The sequence below is a fragment of the Suricata suricatta genome, chromosome 15, assembly GCF_006229205.1.
Source record: "Suricata suricatta isolate VVHF042 chromosome 15, meerkat_22Aug2017_6uvM2_HiC, whole genome shotgun sequence".
NCBI classification, from domain to species: Eukaryota; Metazoa; Chordata; class Mammalia; order Carnivora; family Herpestidae; genus Suricata; species Suricata suricatta.
In genome coordinates this window covers 75,573,030-75,593,368 of record NC_043714.1, presented here as the reverse complement: position 1 = coordinate 75,593,368, position 20,339 = coordinate 75,573,030, and the positions used below count along the sequence as shown (strand labels likewise).

General features: G+C 49.7%; 1 protein-coding gene across 1 annotated transcript in view; it reads left to right on the top strand.

The window, feature by feature from the left end:
• AGO2 (argonaute RISC catalytic component 2) overlaps positions 1 to 16,309 on the top strand; it is a 66,427-nt gene extending 50,118 nt beyond the window's left edge. The window contains exons 17-20 of the mRNA XM_029923334.1: positions 248 to 382; positions 3,474 to 3,575; positions 4,197 to 4,396; positions 4,549 to 16,309. Of these exons, the coding sequence (XP_029779194.1) occupies positions 248 to 382; positions 3,474 to 3,575; positions 4,197 to 4,396; positions 4,549 to 4,657 (546 nt within the window). The 3' untranslated portion in view covers positions 4,658 to 16,309. The remainder of the gene's footprint in view (positions 1 to 247; positions 383 to 3,473; positions 3,576 to 4,196; positions 4,397 to 4,548) is intronic.
• The last annotated feature ends 4,030 nt before the right edge of the window (positions 16,310 to 20,339 follow it).

Genomic DNA, 20,339 nt, shown 5'->3' with positions numbered 1-20,339 from the left:
GAGCACTGTGATGCATTATCTCATTTAAACCACTTAACCACGAGATCTGGGTCTCATTTGCTCAATTCCATGAATGAAAAAAACAGCACAGCAAGAAAGCAGAGGCCCGCGGCTGCCAAAGGGCTGGTAGAGTGTCGTTCCGAGCTCCGGCTCCCGTCACATAGCACGTGCCACCAAGGGATGCAGCCGGAGGTAGAAAGAGGCTGAGAAAACACCAGCATCCTCAAGCGTGCCTTCTCCCCCCCAGGTTCTCCACCATGAGCTGCTGGCCATTCGCGAGGCGTGCATTAAGCTGGAGAAGGACTACCAGCCAGGCATCACGTTTATAGTGGTGCAAAAAAGGCACCACACTCGGCTCTTCTGCACCGACAAGAATGAGAGGGTAAGGCTCTGGCCAGAGGAACGGCTGGACGGTGACCCTGGGGTGTGGGGACGCGGGTCTCTGCTCAGCCCTCGGCTTGTGCCGCACAGCAGAGCGCCAGTGTGGTCCCGCTGTTGCTCTGGGTGTTTCAGGACACCCGTTCTGGGGGTTCTGTGGGGACCCAGCCTCGGGCGCTAGAGGAGGGCTCTCCTGGGTCTGGTGGGACATTTGGACCCACAAATCCCACAGGCCTGGGACAGGTCCGGACAAGAGATGCCGTTTGTCCAATAAAGAAATTACCAGAGAGCTGGCTCAGAAAAAGGTCCAGTGAGCAACCATGGCAATGGACAGAGTAGGTGGAGTATGGCAAACTGGGAGCCCTCGGGAGGTTGGTGGCGGCTCTGGGGAGCCAGTCCGGGGGTACGTCTCCCGGCCATCCCAGAATAAGGAGCGTGAGGGAGAAGCAAGATTCGTAGATGTAACTGCTGAGGATTCTCCACAGTTGAGGAAAGGCAGGAATCCTGTGGTTAAAAGTACTTTCCGTGGTTCCAACGGGATAAATAAAAATAAATATACACGTAGACATACTGCTCTAAACCGCCCAGTGTCAGGTAGCTGCCTAAGGAAAGGGGCCCCCCAGAAGAGGGGAGAAACACTGCACTGAGAGGCCAGCAGCCCTCCGCGTGGCCGGCCCCCACAGCACCGGGGCCAGGACGGCAGCCGAGAACGCTGACAGTGCAGATCGTCAGAGAAAGGGATCCTTCGTCGCCGTCACAGGGATGATCTACCCAGAAGACAGAACAACCCAGCTTAGACGTCACACTATGACCTAAAATAACATGGCGAGGGGGAAAGAAACCAGTGTAGCAACGAAGCGACAGAATTCCAAGGAGAAACGGGCAGATCCACCATCAAGGAGGTATATTTTAACCCCCCACTATCAGAAACTGACACGGGCGCAAATGAGTAAAAGCTAGAAATGGGAAGCCTGGAGCGACCACACCAGATCTGGTGGTTAGAGCCATGGACAGCTCAGTTCATGTGCACGGCTCATGGAGGTTGCCTCGTACCGGGTCGCAAAAGCGATCTCGGGTGATTCCCAGATCTCAGTGTTGGGTAAACCACATTTTTGTGTGTGTGTCATATAATTAAATTTGAAGGGGACAGTCGAGCTAACAGGACATTTAACCAAGCCTGAGTTGTTGACGTCTCTTCTAAGTAGTACATGCATTAAAGATGTAAAGAAAATGAAAATACAGAGCAATCACAACTGGATAAAAACAAGCATTTCACATCAGACTTCACACAGTGTTTGGAGAGAAGCATATAGACTTAGAAACGTTTGTTGGAAAATAGGAAAGAACCTTGAAAGAAGCCTGAAGGTGCGGAAGGACAGAAGCGAAGTGCCCATCCTGGCACGGGGGTTGGGGGGGGGGGGGGCTGAGAGCAGCCGTGCGTGGGCGCCTTCGCTCCGTGGCCTGTGAACCGCCCCTGCCAGGAGGGCTCAAAGCTGGCCTGTTGCGAGCCCACCCCCCTCCCAGAACGGAAGGTAATGAAGTGGAAAGTGAGGACAGAGCAGATTAACAAACAAAACCTTCTTTGAAGATAGGTAAACCTAGCAAGACTCAACAAAGCAAAAAGAGGAAACTCTACCAATTCTAAGACCAAATAGAGAACTTTGTGTGACCTCAGAAAGGGGTGTGTGTTACTTAAATCATGGGATAGTAACAGCTTTGTGCTGATAGATAGTTCAGATAACTTAGAAATAGAACTGTTTGTGCAGTTACATAAATTACTACAATCAGCTCAGGAGGATAATCCAGTCGTTTCCAAAAGGCATCAGGCCCTGAAAGTTTTACAGGCAAGCTTTACCAAACCTTCAAGATTAGATGATTTTAAAGTATGACAGAGAATAGGAAAAAAGAGGAAGGTACTTAGTTTATGAAGTTTATCCAGATTCTTTATAGGCAAGTTTTACCAAACCTTCGAAGAATAATCTTACACAAAATATTTTTGAGAAGGAGACACTTCGGGGGACTTGTAAGTTATCCTGATAAAGCAAGTGTTGGCAAGGATGTGAGTGCTGTGCTGTGGTCAGGGGTCCGGGGTCTGGAGCCAGACAGCCTGACTCTTGTCTACCCCTCAGCACCCAGACTGCCTGACCACACGGGTCCGCTCCCTAGGCCACCTTCCTAAGGATTGTCAGGAGGGTCCGTGGGGCTAAACACTGAGCACCTTGCATAGTCCTTGGTACAAGTAAATGCATTATTACAAAGATTCCCCTAAGCTTCTGATGGGAGTGCAGACTGATAGCCAGCTTGGGTGCAGTTGAATAATTCTAGAGATCGCCCTGGAGAAACCCACCTGCCTGTGTCAGGAGACGCGTGTAAAAATGTTGATTGAGGTCCTGCTTCTGGGGTTCGTGTAGCGGCGTCCTGTACAGCAACGAATATGAAAAAACTGTGTGTGTCGCGTGAATACCTCTCAAAATGGTAAATATTGAGCAAAAACAGCAAGTTGCAGGATATATACCACACAGGTATGCAATTAAAAACCCTGTGACGTATCACAGTATGGTGCTAACGGAGACTTAAATATAGAGCACAAAAGTGATAAAGTCTACATCTGAGATTGCAACATAGCCGGGAAGAAGCGAGGGTCAGGGGAGAGGGAGAGGGAGAGGGAGAGAGAAAATATCCCAAGCAGGGCTCGAACGCACAAACCACAATGACCTGAGTCACCCAGACGCCCCTCGCGTTGAATACCATGTGTCCGTGGATGGTGACCTGTCCAGCGGCCATCGTGCACACTTGTAGATTCGACAGTAACCAAGAGCCCTTCGAGCCTCACCCGCAGATTTCCCACCAAAGGGGAAGGCGCGGTCTCCAGCCTGGGCGTCTCTGAGGCCTGGGGAGATGACCCCAGCCTGCCTAGAGCAGGAGTGATTTCCTTCGGCTGGCTTGTATTTATTAAATTTTCCTTTAATACCGTGACCAATTTAAAGACTTCAGAACGGGGCAGCCTGTGGTTGGGAAGGCCCAGTGTCAGAAGGCAGCGTGGGCGGGGCTGATTTGCTTGCTCTCCTCTCTCGCCCCTGGACGTGTCCCCAAAGGTTGGGAAGAGCGGAAACATCCCGGCAGGCACAACTGTGGACACGAAAATCACCCATCCGACCGAGTTCGACTTCTACCTGTGTAGTCACGCTGGCATCCAGGTGAGGACGGCGTCGCTGTGACATTGGGCGCGCGTCCAGCCAGCACGGGAGGAGCCCAGACCTCACGCCGAGCGCTCCAGTGGACGCGGGGGACGTGGTGGGGAAGCAGGGCTGGGGCTCTGGCCCGTCCCCGGGGGGGTTGGGCGGTTAGGGGGAACAGGGAAGGGCCGGGACCGTGGGGTGCTGGGGAGGAAGGACCCACTGGCATGCCGTGGCCATGTCGCCGTTTAGATGAGGTGAGGTCAGGCAGATGCAGTCGTGGGTGCGCGGCCCGGTGCGCCGGTGGGGCACGAGGGGCGTCCTGTGCACCTGGGGCCGCTGTGGGGAGGGCGCAGGTGACAGAGGCACCGCTTCCCGGTCAACCCCTTCTACCCGGGGGGGCTTCAGCCTTGTCGCCCACCACGCACGTTCGCAGGCCTCCGAGAGAAGGCCACCTCGAGGCCCATCGTCACCTCAGGGCTCCTGGTCTCTCTGTCAGTGCGGGGACCTGCCGTTTTTGTCACGAAGCATTCTGGCGCCGTGTCCTCCGAGGGGCGGCGTGTCCCCGCAGCACCCGGTGTAGGTGAGTTGTGGACACCTCGCCCGCACGCTCACCCCTCTGACCCTCTGCTCTGCTCTCAGGGGACAAGCAGGCCTTCCCACTATCACGTGCTCTGGGATGACAATCGTTTCTCCTCCGACGAGCTGCAGATCCTCACCTACCAGCTGTGTCACACCTACGTGCGCTGCACGCGCTCCGTGTCCATCCCGGCGCCGGCTTACTACGCTCACCTGGTGGCCTTCCGCGCCAGGTACCACCTGGTGGACAAAGAACATGACAGGTGAGTGCTGGGCCTCCGCCGGCTGGGGTCGCCGCGGGGCCGCGGAGGCCCGAGCCCCCAGACGCCCCCACGCCGCGCCTTCCCTGCTGCGCCCCCGGAGCCCCAGGGCACTAAGGGCCACGCTCCGTCTGTCTGTCCTCCCACACCCGCAGTGCTGAAGGAAGCCATACCTCCGGGCAGAGCAACGGGCGAGACCACCAAGCCCTGGCGAAGGCCGTCCAGGTTCATCAGGACACGCTGCGCACCATGTACTTTGCTTGACGTGTCTTCGTGTTTAGGACGGTGAACGGAGTTGGATTCACATGAGACCAGCTACACTCAGACCAACAGACGCCCAGCCCTTCCGTGACAGCCAGCATCGACCATGAGACGTCATTGATTTTAGTAGATTCTCCATTTTCCAGAATGCCTTCCGTCCCGGATTTCAAACTTGGATTTTGAACTGCAGACCTGTATGAGACCCCATTGTCGTAGGAAATATGGTTTGCCAAAATCTATAAGCTGCTTATTAAAATAGAGTCCCGTGTTTCCTAAAAATCTCCTAAAACCAGTCTATGAACTCAGGGCTTTAAAACATTTTTAATTTATTTGGTCATTCAATTTACTTGTTTTTAACACACGATTCTCTATGAAATTGATGGGCTCGAACTAGCTGAACGTGCTCAGAGAGCGGGGGCCATGCCGAGTGCCGCAGTGGTTTTAAAGCCTTGAGCGTTGGGAGGTGGTCGCCGACGCCAGAGCGAGCCTAGTGCGCTCCTGACGGGGCCACGGGCGGGTGGCCCGCCGAGGCGCCCCCCCGGGCGTCTCGCTCTGTCACCACCGCCTCTCACTCAGCTTGAAATAAGGAGCGGGGGCAGAAGACGGGCCATGTGTGTTTACAACATTTATAGGTCCAGAGAGATTGGCAGACAAGTGCCATTTTAATAAAAATTTATTTAAAAAAAGAAAAAAGAAAAAAGACGATATGCCGACAGTCTAATCATAAGATTTGTCCTATAGGACTGTGACATTTATTTTCCAAAGTTTCTAAAGAATACGGGTCTGTGGTGATAAATACAGTACAATCCTTTTTCACTGTTATGTCTTTAATGTAAGAGGAAAAAATATATATATCTGGTTTGCAGTATTAATGTGATAGATAGATGCTGTTTTTCATTTTATTGACTACGGGGTGCTTATTGTGATCTGTTTAGCATATCAAGAGTGTTTTGGAGCCTGGAGACTGGGCCACCTCGTGTGGTTCTCGCCCTTACGTACAGGAGTATGCAATTGACTCAATGTGACCGCGACCCGCCTTCCCCGCGTAGATTGCGTGGCCTGTACCTGGGGGGGGGGGGCGAGCACACGTGGCAGCCACTTGCCGCCCCCCCTCCCCGCCCCCCGTCCCCCATGTTGCGCAGCCAGTTAAGCACAGATGGAATGTATTTGTTCTTCCGTTCCGGAAACAAGTCCGTGCGTCAGGGCGCACTTCTCTCTCTGCGTCTGGTTCTGTTAGTGGAGTCTTGTAGGATCTATGCACTGAAACGCGCAGAGAGCCGGCGGCGGCGGCTCCCCGTTGGGCGGGCGTGAGGCCAGCGGCCCAGACAGAGCCCTGCCCGCCCGATGGTGGACTGAAAAGCCTGCAGAAGAGATTTGCATTCTGGGCCCCAGACGCGGGTTTGCCAATCTGGAAACCATTGCACTAGGCGTGATCCCGTGGACAGTTTGGGAAGGGTAACAGCAGATAACTCTGTGCTAAGCAGGCTGTTTGTCCTTGTAGACAGGTTAAAAAAAAAAAAATCAAATCCACGTTCAATGTAGAGATCGGGGAAGGAGACGAGCCCTTCCCCCCAGTGCTGCTTTGTGCTCGGTAGGCTTACCCCTCCCTGCTGATGGCCCCCCCCGCCCCCCCCCCCAGCACCGACCTCTGGCCCTGCGGTGGGGCAGGGGTCCCGATGGGCTGCCTCTGCTGGAGACAGCACCCCCCTCCATCCTTGTCCGCAGGCTCTGGGTGGGGGGGGGCAGGGGACCGCAGGCGGACTGTGACAGACACTCGGCCCCGATTTTGGCAGCGATGACAAAGGGGTGACTATTGTTTGTGAAGATGTATACTCAAGAGTGGTGTGCGCGTGTGTGTCTGTGTGTGCATGTGGGTGCTAGTAATGGCGTTAGCCTCTTGCTGTATCTTTTTTTGTTTTGGGGTTGTTGTTTTCTCGTTTGGTTGGGGTTTTTTTTGTTGTTGTTTTTGGGGTTGGTTTTATTTGGTCTTTTTAAATGAACAGAAGCCTCTGCTCTAAGAAATGTTGCAATCCCCTGTCGATTTATTGGCAAGTGGCACTTTCTCCTATTTTCAGAAGGATCCCAATCCACTCTTGGCTTAAATTACCAGGAGCATCCAAGCTAAGGAGGGAATCTTTACACGAGTACACTTTTGAAATCTGAAATTAGGTTAGTTCCAGCCATGGTTAGGGTCACCTAGAACCGTGTGTCTCAGAGGTGCGCGTCTGCGGCCTGCCGCAGGGTCCGGTCGGGGCGGTGGCGGTGCTTGGTGAGAATGCAGACCCCTGCGTCATTGTCCAGAGCTGGGGCTGGGCATCTGTCTCCAAAGCCGTCCTCCGGGTTCTGGGGCTGCCCGGAGTCGGAGAACCCCTGATGGAGAACTTTCTAAAGTGGGAGGGCCCAGCCGGGGGTGGGGGTGCGGGAGCCCTTTGGCAGCGCAGGCGGGCGGTTCCGACGCTGATGCGTGGGGAAGATCACAGGCTGGCAGAAAATTAGGCCTGTGTTTTCTCGTGTCTCTTGAATCATTTGAAGGAAAGGTGTTCCTCTCGTGTAGTGGCCACAGTGCTTCTAGTAAGGTCCTCTCTACAGGCCTCTGCTTGTTTTCTAAAACCTTTAGTACTAAAAGCATTAATAGACCAAACGTCTCCGGCTGGGTTAGCTGCATACCTTTGTACACATCTGACGACTCAGAATTTGAATGGCTGTAGTTACAATTTCTCAGGTAAAGCGTTGTTTTCCCAAATTTCTACCAGTCCCCGCCCCCCACCCCCCGGTATTAGGATCCATTTTGAGACAGCATCAAACCTCAAAGTGCAGTAGACGAAGTCTGAGCCCTAGCACGTGGAGGCCAAAAGGGGCCCTTGCCCGGCTCGGACTGTGCCCGCACCCACCCCCGGGGCTGCCTCGGCCAGCGTGGCCCCAGACTCCCAGGGGAGCCCCGGCCTCTGCCTGCATTAGGTCACCGGAGGCTTGGGGCCCATGTGGATGAGAGGTGCCCCTCGCTGGCTTCCCCCCACCCCACTGTTAAGTAAGGTGTGCCTTGCTTTAAGCAAACTGAATGTGAACATTATGATGTAGAAATCTGGATTCATTAAAGAGGAAAACTGGGATTTATCTTGTCTCTTTAAAAGAGGTCTCCCAATTAGATTCTCCTGGTACTCTTCCTGGTAGCTTTTAAAATGTTCACTTTAAGAGAAATGACTGTGCCCCCATCCCTTCCCCACTTTCTCCCTAGTGACAAAGCAATGAAGGAAACCCCCGGGAGCGGCGGCCGCTTGGTGCCCGCGCCCTTCGGGGGTGCTGACGGTCCAGCCCATGGGTGTGCTCTGAGCTCAGAATTTCCTAGCGCAGATGCGTTTTGTACAGCTGGGTGTACCTGTGCTTCTAGAAGGGACGGTTTGGGATTTGAGAAGGCTTCACATACACACTTTTGATACATTATAGGGTTTGCTTTGACTTTTTAATGTCATGTTGCTTTTTGGTAGTGTTCTCACACTCCCGTGGATGAATGTTTGCACTCTAGAACCCCAGGCAGCCCCTGGCCCCCGGGGAGGGCTTGCCAGAGAGGGGCATGGTGGGAACGGAGTGATTGCCCTGCTCTGTTGAGGTGATGCTCACCCTGGCTGTGGGTGCTCATTGGAAAAGACCGTGTTGCTCAGTCCCTGTAGTGGGGCAGGGGTACTTTTATTGATGTCATATTATATGTTATTTTTATTGTTGGTAAATGCAAATGTTGCTATTTATTTTTTTTTTCTTTCTGCTCTGGTTTGATTTGGCCAATGTGGATATCCCAGTGCATGTGGTACCTGATGGATATGATAGAAATTTTTTTTCCCCAACTTCTCCAACTTTTATAAATTGCCTAATGTTTACCTACAAGTTTGCCGGATGATTTTATTTTTGAAAGCCACAAATGTAGTTTTTCTGGATGGATTGCTTTTCTTATATATGCAGCAATGTAATGTTACATTGATCTGCAGGGTGATTTAAATTTTATTTTTGCAAGGCAGTTTTTCAGTCAAATTATATATTTGATACAATATGTTAAGGGTAGACCAGCCAAGCGTCCTGCGGTTGGGACACCAGCCTGTCTCCGGGGGACCTGGGGGGCTGGGACGGCTTCTCTCGGCTGCTCGGCGTCGTGGGAGCACTTGGTTTGGCCCGTGGCGCCGTCAGGACCTGGATGTGCTCCTCCAACGGGACTTTGATCTGTTGGGCAGTTAAAAGGATTTTTCATGGGCATTTTCCTACACCTAAGGCAGTTCCATTAGGAGGAGTTTTAGAAGTTGACGTAATCCAGACAGTGGACAATCCCAGTGGCCCAGACAAGCCATAGAAATTTCCCTGTGACCTCTCTATGACTCATCTCTCACGCTCATGAGAAAAGGAATGTACAATAAATAGAAACTTCCTCAGTGTTCGTACGCCTCACTTTCAGAATGCAAATAGTTTATTTATATTTTAAGCCCCTCCCCCAAAGTAACCAAGACTCTGCCCTGGCCCGTGGTCTCGGCTGCCGTGATGTTTTCTTCAGTGTAGACACAGTGCACGTGTGACTTTGTAATGGGGCTGTCTGTGTTACACACACACGCTGACTCTTTTGTAAGGAAGATTTTCAACTCAATAATTGCACTGATTTTTTGACAACTTCCTTTTTATTATGTCCAACTTTGCATCTGCTGTACTTATTTGAAATGATTGTAAATAGATGTAGGACCGCAAACGTGATATGAACACGCTGTGTCACTTTGTTGTAGGTGCTGCCACGTCTTCAGTGTGATGTGTTCGAGTCGCGTGGACTTCTCTCTGCCTCTGTCGCCTTGTGTTTGCTGACCATTTATGAAGGACAAAATTAGCCTCGTTTTCTTGTTTTTCAGAGAGGAAGTTTGCAGTCCGTTGAAAGGAGACCGTGCTCTCCCCTTGAGGTCTGAAGATTTAATTTTAGGAGGATTAATTATAAACCCTTTGAACATTCTCTTTGGTCTGTTTAATTCCTGGTTGTTTTTCATGGCTCCTTAAAGCATTTTCTTCTAGTTCTGTCCAGCATCTGACAGTCGGACAGGAAGCATCTGGGTGGCCAGTGTCGCTAGCCACTGAGGGCCTCCCTCACTTCTCTTCGGTCAGCCATCATGTAAAGCCATGAGATCACTGTTGTGTCAAAACCGTCACTTGTGGCCTAGCCCGTCGATGCTAGAGAGACCTGAAATCCAGCGCTCTTCTTTTATGCCTTGCGATGTAGCTAGAGGAGAGGTGTGCACTCCAGCCGCAGCCCACTGCACGTTAATTGTTCGCGGTCCGGCTACCCAGTACCAGACACACAGGGAGCTTCTAGACCCAAGCCAGTCATGAGTGTGTGCTAATGTCGCATCGATGCCATCGTGGTGCCCTCCTTAATGCTTTTCTGGTTACGTTTTGCCATTTTATTGTCTAAAGTGAATGTATTGGCTTAGCCAAATCACTACAGAAGGTGGTTTCTAAATACCTTTCTAGTTTAAAATGAATGAATGAATGAATGAATGAATGAATGAATGCAGATAAAGGCTACCTCTGAATTCTCAATAGATTCATGTTTGCTCTTAAGTGTAGCTATCCACACCGAAAACAGCCGAAACGCTGCCTGAATGGATAAACTGAATTGTGAACATCTCTCTCTTCAGTTCTGGCTTGAAAATTTGTGTGCCATACTGTGACCCGTGGGCCGGGGACTCCTTGCGGCGGCCCAGCTCCATTTTAGGACTCTAAGCAGCCAGCACGCATGAAAAGGAAGAGCTTCCCGCACTGTCCCATGTGGTGGCAGGAGCATCTCTGAGCAGGACCATGCGCCGTGAGACCCTGAAGCGGCCTGCCGTCCGGCCTTGTTCAGTTGCCTGTTTGCTGTAAGAAAGCACTTTCTTCTCTGCTTCACTTGTGAATGGGTTGAAAATGGCTCCCTCTGTGCTTTCCTCCCTTTTTACACACTCTGTAAAATCACGAAGGTGCTTGAACACCAGCTCCTGTGCAAAACTAATCCATCTAAAGTGGCCGTGTAGTTGCAGAAAACAGTGCGGTCATGATCAGCCTTTGACCTTGGAACCTTGAGTTACTGTCACTCCCTGCTTAAAAATGATCTACAGTTTAAAAGCAAAATATTTTGTCCTTGTCCAGGGCCCTCAGTTTGAAAGGTACGTAAGGGTCCACGGCAGCATCTTGCAGTCGGAGTTCCCGGGCACCCTGACGCTAACTCACAGGCAGTCTGTGATTAACCCACTTTGCTGTCGGAATGCCCTTAGCCCACACGCCACTGTGGGCCCATTGGGATCGCCCTCAGCCCTCTTCACATCTTGTCTTTAGATTCGTTAACTTGTCTTCGCATTTGCTCCGAAACACCTCCGTTGGTTTTCTCTTCAATTCTTGAGGGACAGGTGGGCGATCTTGCAGAAACAGATGGAGGGGGGCGTGGAGGTGCTCTGCTCGCCCACTGGATGCTCGTCAGATACTGACTTTGGCCCAGAGAGGTTCCAAGTGTAGCATGACCTGGAAGGTTTTGCCTTTAGCACTGTCGTGTTGGGTTTTGATGCTTTTCATGCTGCGTGGCGTGCTTTAATTCTGAAAGAGCTAAGTGTCCTTTGCAGTCTTTCTACGAATGTTCTATAATTCCATGACTACCCTGTTTTGTAGACACAACCCTCCCATTCAGGGTGGGTACCCTCAGTGTCTGCTGACCTGCTTCCAGAACTGCTCGGGCACTCTGGGTTGGCCTCCTCTTTGACCAGAATCCCATTCAGGGCATTTTCAGGGGACACCGCGTGGCGGCCCACTCTTTGATTCAGTAATGTGAACTCTTGAACTCAGATCTGCCCATCAGCTTTGTGCATAAATGTCTCTAGAATCCTGGGGTGGGCCTCTCTGCCATTTTTGCATTCATGAAAAATTATTTAAAAAGAGGGAGCTGAAGATGATTGGTGCTTTTGTTAACACTTTTTTCTTATTGGTTGATGTGAAAGTGTTAAAGCTTAAAACACCAAATATTAACTCTTCCCCCTCAAGTGTCCCCAGGAACTAGATGTGAGGCCACCCTCATTAAGTACCTTCTGAATCAAGGTCCTTAAAACCGTGAGTTGATCCCAAGCCCACCCCACATCATCGGGCCGGGGGGTGTGATGCCTGCCCACTGTGTGGCTCCTTGGCAGACCTAGGTGCTTGTGTTGGGGAGCCGAGGCGCCTTGGAACTCTAGAGACTGTGGGGACCGTCTGGGGCAGGGGGTGGCGGGAGAAGGCAGCTCCCTCTGCCCCAGGAAGCCTTCCTCTGGTCTCCATCGGTACCAGACTGAGGATGTTCTGGAAGACCTGGTCTCAGCCTCTGTGCCTTTAAAAGTCCGGTCCTCAGTGTCCTTTTGGAATCATGTTGGGGCTGCGTTTTCATTGGGAAGTAAACCTGTATCATTCCACAAGTCAATCATTGACCTTCTGCCTTGGAAGCTGCGTTTGCGCCTCAGCTACTGACTTCGTAAACTGTGATGCCCGTGCACACTGTCTCGTGTCAGAAAACGTTAGGTTCTTTTAGTTGCAGGATTTCCTTCCCAAGCCCACGTCCACGGGGATTCCGGGAAATCGGCACAAGATCCATCTCGTAGTCAGGCTTTGACCATGACCGTCAGCAAAACCTGGTGGTTTTGTCCTCATAGGCACTCAACAAGAATACTTAGTGTACCTAGATTTTTAGAAAAGGAATTGGAATCGGATCTCTGGTGAAGTGCGTGTGGGGTCCTCAGACGTAAGGTGCTGTTCAGTCCTCCTGTTCTTGGGATGCTTTTCGTGAACATTGCTCTGTTCTGTGGGGCGTGCGGGGAAGCTGCGGACTTGGGTGAGCCGTGCGCGGAGGACTCCCGGGTTTTTATCGCTAACTTGTCCAAGCCAGGTTTTGAGCAGTTTTCTTGGCTGCTGGTCCAGTTCAGAAACACCTGACCCTGTCAAGGATGATGATGTTGCTTTTAAGTGGGGGAAATAATGCAATGTTATTTATTTTTTAAATGCATAGAAATCCATTCTGGGTGGCTCCTCTTGGCCTTTCCTTCTCCCAATCTCGCCCTCTTGAAGGCAGAGCATGGCCATTGCCTCGGCAGAGGGGAGGGTACGTTCATTATTTTGGATCCTCTTCAAAGCCAAATATCCACGTGACTAAAATCCTGGGAGTACATAGTTTAGCACTAAATTGAAATCTGAGTCCTGAGTTTGATAATGGATTTTAATGTGATTGCTGAAGGTATGAAATCATGTTTTATAACTATAGAGGCAAGTAAGTTTTTACTTTTTAAAAAGTTTTAAGAGAATAATAAGTTTCTGTGCAGCAAAGTGGCTACTCATTAAATACAAGAAAAGAATGTAGTGTCTAAATCCAGATTTTTCTTACCTCTGATACACTTCAGATCACTTACCTAATATGTATTGAGGGGTTTTAACCCTGAGTTTTATCAACTTTTCTAGTTTTATTTTATTTTTATAAAATAATTGAAAAAGAACCAAAAATGAATTCACAAGTTCTGTAGGCAGATCTTGCCCCTTCTTAATTGTCCCCCCCCCAACAAAACATTTTAGAAGATATTTTGAATCAAAATGTATTGTGACCATTGAAAGTTTACTATTTTCTAAGAAGCAGAGTGGCTGCCGGGGCCCCCCCCCCAGGCGGTGCTCTGCGTGCGCTCTACGGACCGTCGACGCCTGTGCGGTGGCCTGTGTGACGCCGTCGCGTGCTTGCGATCGAGAGACTGTGCAGTGCTGTTCTGTAAGCTGGAAGTTCCTGTACAAACCGGTATTTATATGCGTTCGCCTCTCTGTATAATTTCTCATTTGCTCCACGAATTGTAAAATTAATTATAAAATTATAGTACCTGCTCAGTACAGTTCGGAGGCTTAAGTCCTTGTCTTTGGTTCACTACCATTCCGTATGTTTTGAGGATGTCCAATGCCTGCATGACGCGAGGTGGTGATGCCACTTTAAATCAAGCCTTAATCAGATGTTACAATTTTAAGTTTCAGAGTATGCAAAAATATTAGCCAGAGTGGGTTTAAACTGCTCAGATCAAGATGCTGTATCCTAAATCAACCAATCTCTTCTCTAGAGTTACAAAGGGAAACTTTCAGTGATCCAGATCTCTCTCTCTCTCTCTCTCTCTCTCTCTCTCTCTCTCTCTCTCTCTCTCTCTCTCCCCCCCCCCCCCCCCCCTCTGGTCTGGCATGGCTGTTGCCACTTCTCGGTGAAAACGGACCACTGTGCGCTGCTCTGGCAGTCGGTCAGAATGACCTGTTCTCAGAGTCTAGAGACTTTTCCAGGGTTACTTTAAATGTCTGGTTTTTTCCCTCCAGTCTGAGATTTATTTATGGCAAATGGAGAGTGTGATCTGGGCATGAATCTTGCTGGACCTGCTCACGTTCTAAGCTTTCTTCAACTAGTGCCGCCTGCCATCGCTTCTGCATAGGATTAGATGGATTTTTGTTTTTGTAAAAGCATCTCTAACTTAGACGTAAAACGGAGGGGACCCAGCTTTCTTTACAATGTGGATCTACCTCAGTTACACAGTTGGGTGCTATTTACTACGTCTGTCAATTTAAATTGGAAAAAGTAACCAAACAGCAAGATATAACTCCACACAAAGCTTGAAATCATAATTTCCGTTTATTTAACAATCTTTTTATTTATTTTGTGCCTTTTGTGTTGAATCCTAATGCATTGAAAAGTCCGTTTGAAATTTAAATTCTTACGTTGCAGGTGGGGAGAAAAGCCCGACTGGCCGTGGAGTTTGATAGTCTGTCCCCAGCCAACAGTAAGGGGGACTGAGACCCCCACTGCCCTTCTGTCAAAAGGAAAAACGATATTCTGTCCGAGAGCAAATTAACATTTTACAGACAAATTCCAAACCCTTCTATGCATGTACTTAAAGCTTCTCTTCATTTTCTGTGCCAGTGAAGGGGCAGCCAAAACAACTCCCACGCACTCTGTTGAGGGTTTTGCCGTCCGTGCCCCCCTCTGCCTCTGGCATATTTTATACATTTATTTCTTAAGCAGCAAATGGACTGTTGTGGATTCCGTCTCTCCTGGGGGAGGTGTTGGTGACCGCGGGCAGCCGGAGCGGGGGCGCGTGTACTGGAGCCGACTGGGCGGGGGGGGGAGGTCTGCGTTCAGCAGCAGCCCTGGGTGTTGCCCTAAGGGAGGCGAGCTTTCTGGCAGGATGAGGAACTAAGGTAGGAGATCGGTGACTTCCGTGCTTTTATATTTGGCAGTTTACAATTCTAGACTTTTCCTACTGTGGTGATCTTTTTTAACTTAATTCTTTGGAGGTAACACAATATTTTGGAGTCTTAAGAATTTGATTTTATACCAATAAGAAATACAAATTAGGGATCTTTCCTGTAGTATATAGTTTTACTATTTTAAAGAGATCTCTGAATTTTACAAGAGAACTAACATTCCTTAGTGGCAAAACTCTGAAAGTTGATTTGGGAGGCTTTTTGCTGCAGGATCTCCAAAACCTGGGATGATTCTGGTTAAATGTTCTCATTGTCAAGCGTCCGTCGGGTCAGGACTTGAGCTCTATTTTGTAAAGAGTCGCTCATCCTTCAGCATGCTGCATATACAGACCGGCGCCGTTGCACTTTCTCGGTGGTGAGAAATGCCCCGTGATTGGCTCACCAGGAAGCATTCTGTTCTTTACCTAACAAGAGTACTTTGGGGCAGTGATTAGATTTATACAGGTACCTCAAGAAAAAGAACCTGAATATGCTGCATTTTGTTTCTTTAGCTTTTATATGTAGCATTTTGTTTGGCTCTTATTATTTTGTTTAGATCTATGCTTTCTGGACCCCAACAGACTGTTGAACGAAATTTCAAAGTTACACTCTTGTCGGGATACAGTATCCTTTGTTTTTGTCTTTTTAACTTCAGTACCTGGTTCAAGGTTGCCCACCGTTAGTATACTACTTCACCCAAATACACCTGAGCAAAAGGGTACCATGTGTGCAAGCAGACAATAATGTTCCCAGGCCTTTCTGTTCATGCTGCTTCCTTAATTCTTTTCTCCGTGTCATCAAGAGGTTGGATAACTGATTTCTAAGGTCAGACTTCACATTATGGCATCTTAACGTTTTCAACAGACCTCACAAAACGGCCATTGAGTGAGCAGCATGACCCTAAAGGAGGCGCTGGCGTCAGGCAGCCGGACGGTCTGGTCTCTGAGGAGCCAGTGTTCCCGTCTCTCGGTCCGGCGCTCACCCTCACCCACCGGATGGGGGTGGTCTTGATGGACGAAAGGCGAACTGGTGGAGAGCGCCGCGGGCTGGGCCGCCGAGCATCTGTTGTCGTGGTCAAGCTTAGCTGGGTCCTTGCCAGTCTGTCTGACAGCTTTTACTAGGTTAAGTAGTTTGCACTATTTTTGCAATAAATTCATGGAAAACCTAACAGTTACTTGTTTTGTTTCTTACTGTGTGTATATAAACTAATACTAAAAGTTTGGCATAGTGTTTTTTCACCTCCTTACGTAACCCTTAACATGCACAGAATGCTGTAAATCTGATAAAATATGATGTGAATGATATTTTATAAAGTTATTTTGTATGGTGTCCATTTTGTTTTGCCTCATAGTATGTCAGCAAAAAAATAAAATAAAATTCCTCATATTTACAGCTGCCTCTCCCAAAGAGCTTCAGTTACTCACAGCTGTTACTTCGGCACTTCCTTCGGTTAGGGGTTAAGACCCCAGGTCTCCGAGGCAGGGGCATGCCTCCCGTGGTGGACGTCCGTAGGCCCAGTCTGCAGGTACTGGACCTGCTCCCTGAACAACGTATCCGAAAACTCCGAGGGGCTAAGCATGACCCCCCGAGAACTCGGGTGTGGGGGATGAAAACCACAGGCACGCGGTGTCTAGGAAGTGGGGTGTTTCTACTCTAACCGCCACGAGAAAGGATGGCGTGAAGAGCTGTACGACTAGGCTCCAATCACATGCCAGCCCCGAGGCCACGCCGCACGGGAATCAGAACTGACCACATCCGGGTTTCTCATCCTGGGGCGCCACAGCCCCGTCCACCCCGGAGAGGGTCACACGTACTGCGGCAGCTCTCAAAGGCCCCGCTGGCCCCGCTCTGGGCTGTGTGTGACCCTCTGTCCCCGAAGAGCGCGTGCTGTCGGGAAGGGAGGGCCGGGCAGTGGCTGAGAGCCGGCGCGTGCGCGGCTGCTCAAGCGGGCCGAGGCTTTGCTCTTGAGTCGTTTCCTGGTTCTTAAGAATACGTGTTCCTCACAGAGGACGCGAGGGTCCACACGGGCACAGGGATGGGAACTGGACGTCGTGGTCGTATTCTTAAAGCTGCTGCTGCATTTTGTTCCAGTCCTTTTTTCTTTTTTCTTTCCTTTCCTGACAAAACCCAGATGTTCTTCCCAGCACCCCTGGCTAAAGTATCTAGGACCCTGTACTTCTCGCTGACTTACTGTCTAAAACCACGTCGCGCTTCGGTGCCCACCGGCCCTGGGACAGCTGGCTGCTACTAGAAGAACGAAGAAAATGATGAGTGTGCGGTCCTCTCTTAATCAAGACGGGCTTACCTTACTGCATTCCTGCTGTTTAATTCTCATTTACTGAACGGCCAGAAGCATTACAGCCGCGATCTGACTGCAGAAACCTAATCATTAAAACAATGATGGTGGGGCGCCTCGGAGGCTCAGTCGGTTAGGCATCCAAGCCTTGATTTCGGCTCAGATCATAACCTCCCTGCTTACGAGATCAAGCCCCTAACAGTGCAGGGCCTGCTTGGGATTTTCTCTCCCTCTCTCCCTCTCTCCCCCTCTCCCCCTCTCTCTCTCTCCCCCTCTCCCATTTACGTGCTTCTCTCTAAATAACTAAAGTAAACCTGTGACGGTGTGTGTTACAAGAATTAGAAAATTATTCCAGAAAAGCACGCTGCTTGGCCAGAGGGTGTTTGTGCCCCACAGAGGAAGAAGAGCCGCACCAAGAGGAGTGGAAGGTCTGGCGAGGAGAACTGTAGCATCTCCCGCAGAGTGAGAGCAGCGTCTGGGGCCCTGAACGCCAACAACGCACACCACATAGTGGGGAGAACCGGTCCTCTACTGGACCCCAGGGTCCAGTAAAGAAAGTAGTCTGGGATTGGAACCCCATTCCCACCACTCCCTAGGTATGCCCCGGACTAGCTCCTTGACCTGACCTTCCATTCCTTCTTCGTAAAACGCGGCCACTGTACAAGTTGATGGGAGGATTCAATAAAATGCACCCAGTATTAGAAGGGGCCTGGCTCCCAACAGCTACTTTAACGTTTCTGACCAGGAGAAGGTCCATCTTCACCAATCTGTTTTGATAATGTCTCCAGTACAGAAGATGAAGGGAAGGAGGCTGTGGAAAGATGTGGAAACAGGAAGCTCCTGGAACAGGCTGGCATGTGGCTCACGGAGGCACGGCTCCCTGATAAACCGGGTCGGAAATGCTTAGGATGAGTTGAGAATGTTCAGCTGGTTAAACACAAAAACCAGGGAGTTTCCTGAGGATTTCTTAAACAGCATCGTGTCCTGTGGGCTGACACTAGGGGCCGTGCATGGCACTTAAGAGACACGGAGAAGATCTTTGTGACTTTGGGTTTGATGACAAGTTTTCAGATATGATCAGAAAAGCATGATCCCCAGAGAAAAAACTGATAAACTGGACTTCCTCAAAATTAAGAACTTCTCATAGAGAAATCATTATTTCTGCTCTGTGAGAGATGCTGTCAAGAGATGGAAAAGACAAGCTACAGACTGGGAAAAAATATTTGCAAATCATACAACCTAGCATAGGGCATGTTTTCATAATATATAAAGTTCTCAAAACACAACCAAAATAAAACCCGATAAAAAGATGGCAAAAGATTTGTTGGACACTTTACCAAAGAAAATAAAGTAAATAAGCAAATAAGATGCTCAATGTGTGTTATTAAAAAAATGCAAATTAAAACCTATACCCATTAAAGGGGCTAAATTAAAAAAAGACAAAAATACCAAGCTTTGCGGAGGACGCAGAGCTGGTCAAACAACTTTACTACTGACAGGAATGCAAAACGGCACGGCCACTATAGGAGTGTGCACTTCCTCACGCACTTAAATACACAATGCACTCCCAAGTGCACGCTCAAGCGAAGGGACATCTTAGGCTGACACAAAACCTGGGGCTTTATTTGTAAACATCAATGCCAGAAACAGCCCTAGTTGGGGATCACCTGTTGGCCTGGGGAACGGATAGACTACATAGCCACAGCGGGGGAGCCTGCTCAGTAGCACCAAGCAGCGGGGGGACCTGCAGTACCACGAACCCCCACGGCCCCCACCCCCGTGCAGTATGCGGGTTCCCAGGCTCTGTACGCCAGGGTTCCACTGATGTGACACGGCAAAGACCAGTCAGCAAACCATGGTCTGTGAGCCAAAGCCAGCCCACTGTGTTTCCGGATGGCCCACGTGCTAAGAGTGGGTTTTACATTCTTAAATGTTTCAAGAAGATCAAAACAATAGTTCCTGTCCCATGAAAACTATAAAAGATTCAAGTTTTGGTGTCCGGAAATGGAATTCCACCGAAACGTGGTCATTCTCACTCCTGTGTGTTCTGTCCACGGTTGCTTATACTGCAATACCCTCGTTCAACAGTGGTTACGGGCTACGGAGCCCACGAAACTGGAAAAAATCCTGAGCGCGCGCAGGGGAGGGGGGCAGGCAGAGACAGAGGGAGAATGTGAATTCCAAGGAGGCTCGACGCAGGGCGCATACCACGACCCCAGGATCATGATCTGAGTGTAAACCAAGAGTCGGACGCTCAACCAACCGAGCTTCCCCAGCGCCCCTAAAATACCTTCTCTATGGCCCTCTCCAGAGTAAGTGTGATGACGACTCTGTGGGTGAAGAGTACCCCAGGGGCTGCCAAGGTAAAGGGCTGGAATGATGTGACCGCAAGGGACTTGGCAGGGAGGTGACAGAACTGTTGTACCCCGTGATTATACAACCCAGAGTCTGTGAAAGCTCAGAACGGTACACCAAAATGTGGATTCCTAAAAATGTTTAAATAGGGGCTCCGGGTGGCTCAGTCAAGCATCCAACTTCAGTTCAAGTCAAGATCTTGAATCAAGATCTCATGGTTCGTGGGTTCAGCCCCACACTGGACTCTGTGCTGACAGCTCAGAGCCTGGAGCTGCTTCGGATTCTGTGTCTCCCCCTCTCTCTGCCCCTCCCCGACTCAGTCTGTCACTCTGTCCCTCGCTCTCTCCTTCAAAAATAAATATTTAAAAAATTAAAAATGCCTTTGCACAGATAATTAAATCAAATACAAAAAGAAATATTAAGATTTTTTTTCCCTCTGGGAATAAAAGTGTTAGAAATACTTTTTATTTATTTTTTCAAGTTTATTTATTTTGGGAAAGGAATGTGTACACAAGTCGGGGAGGGACAGAGAGAGAAGGGGAGAGAATCCCAAGCATGCTCTGCACTGCCAGTGCGTGCCAGATGCGGGGCTCGAACCTCGAACCGTGAAATCATGACCTCAGCTGAACTTGGACGCCCACTCAACAGAGCCACACAGGCGCCCCAGAAATGCTTCTTTTTAAATTTTGCAGCAGTCTCAGGTAACAAGCAAGGCGTGACAACAACAGAGGGCTCTAACTCTAGTTCCACAAAGCATTTACCATAAAACTA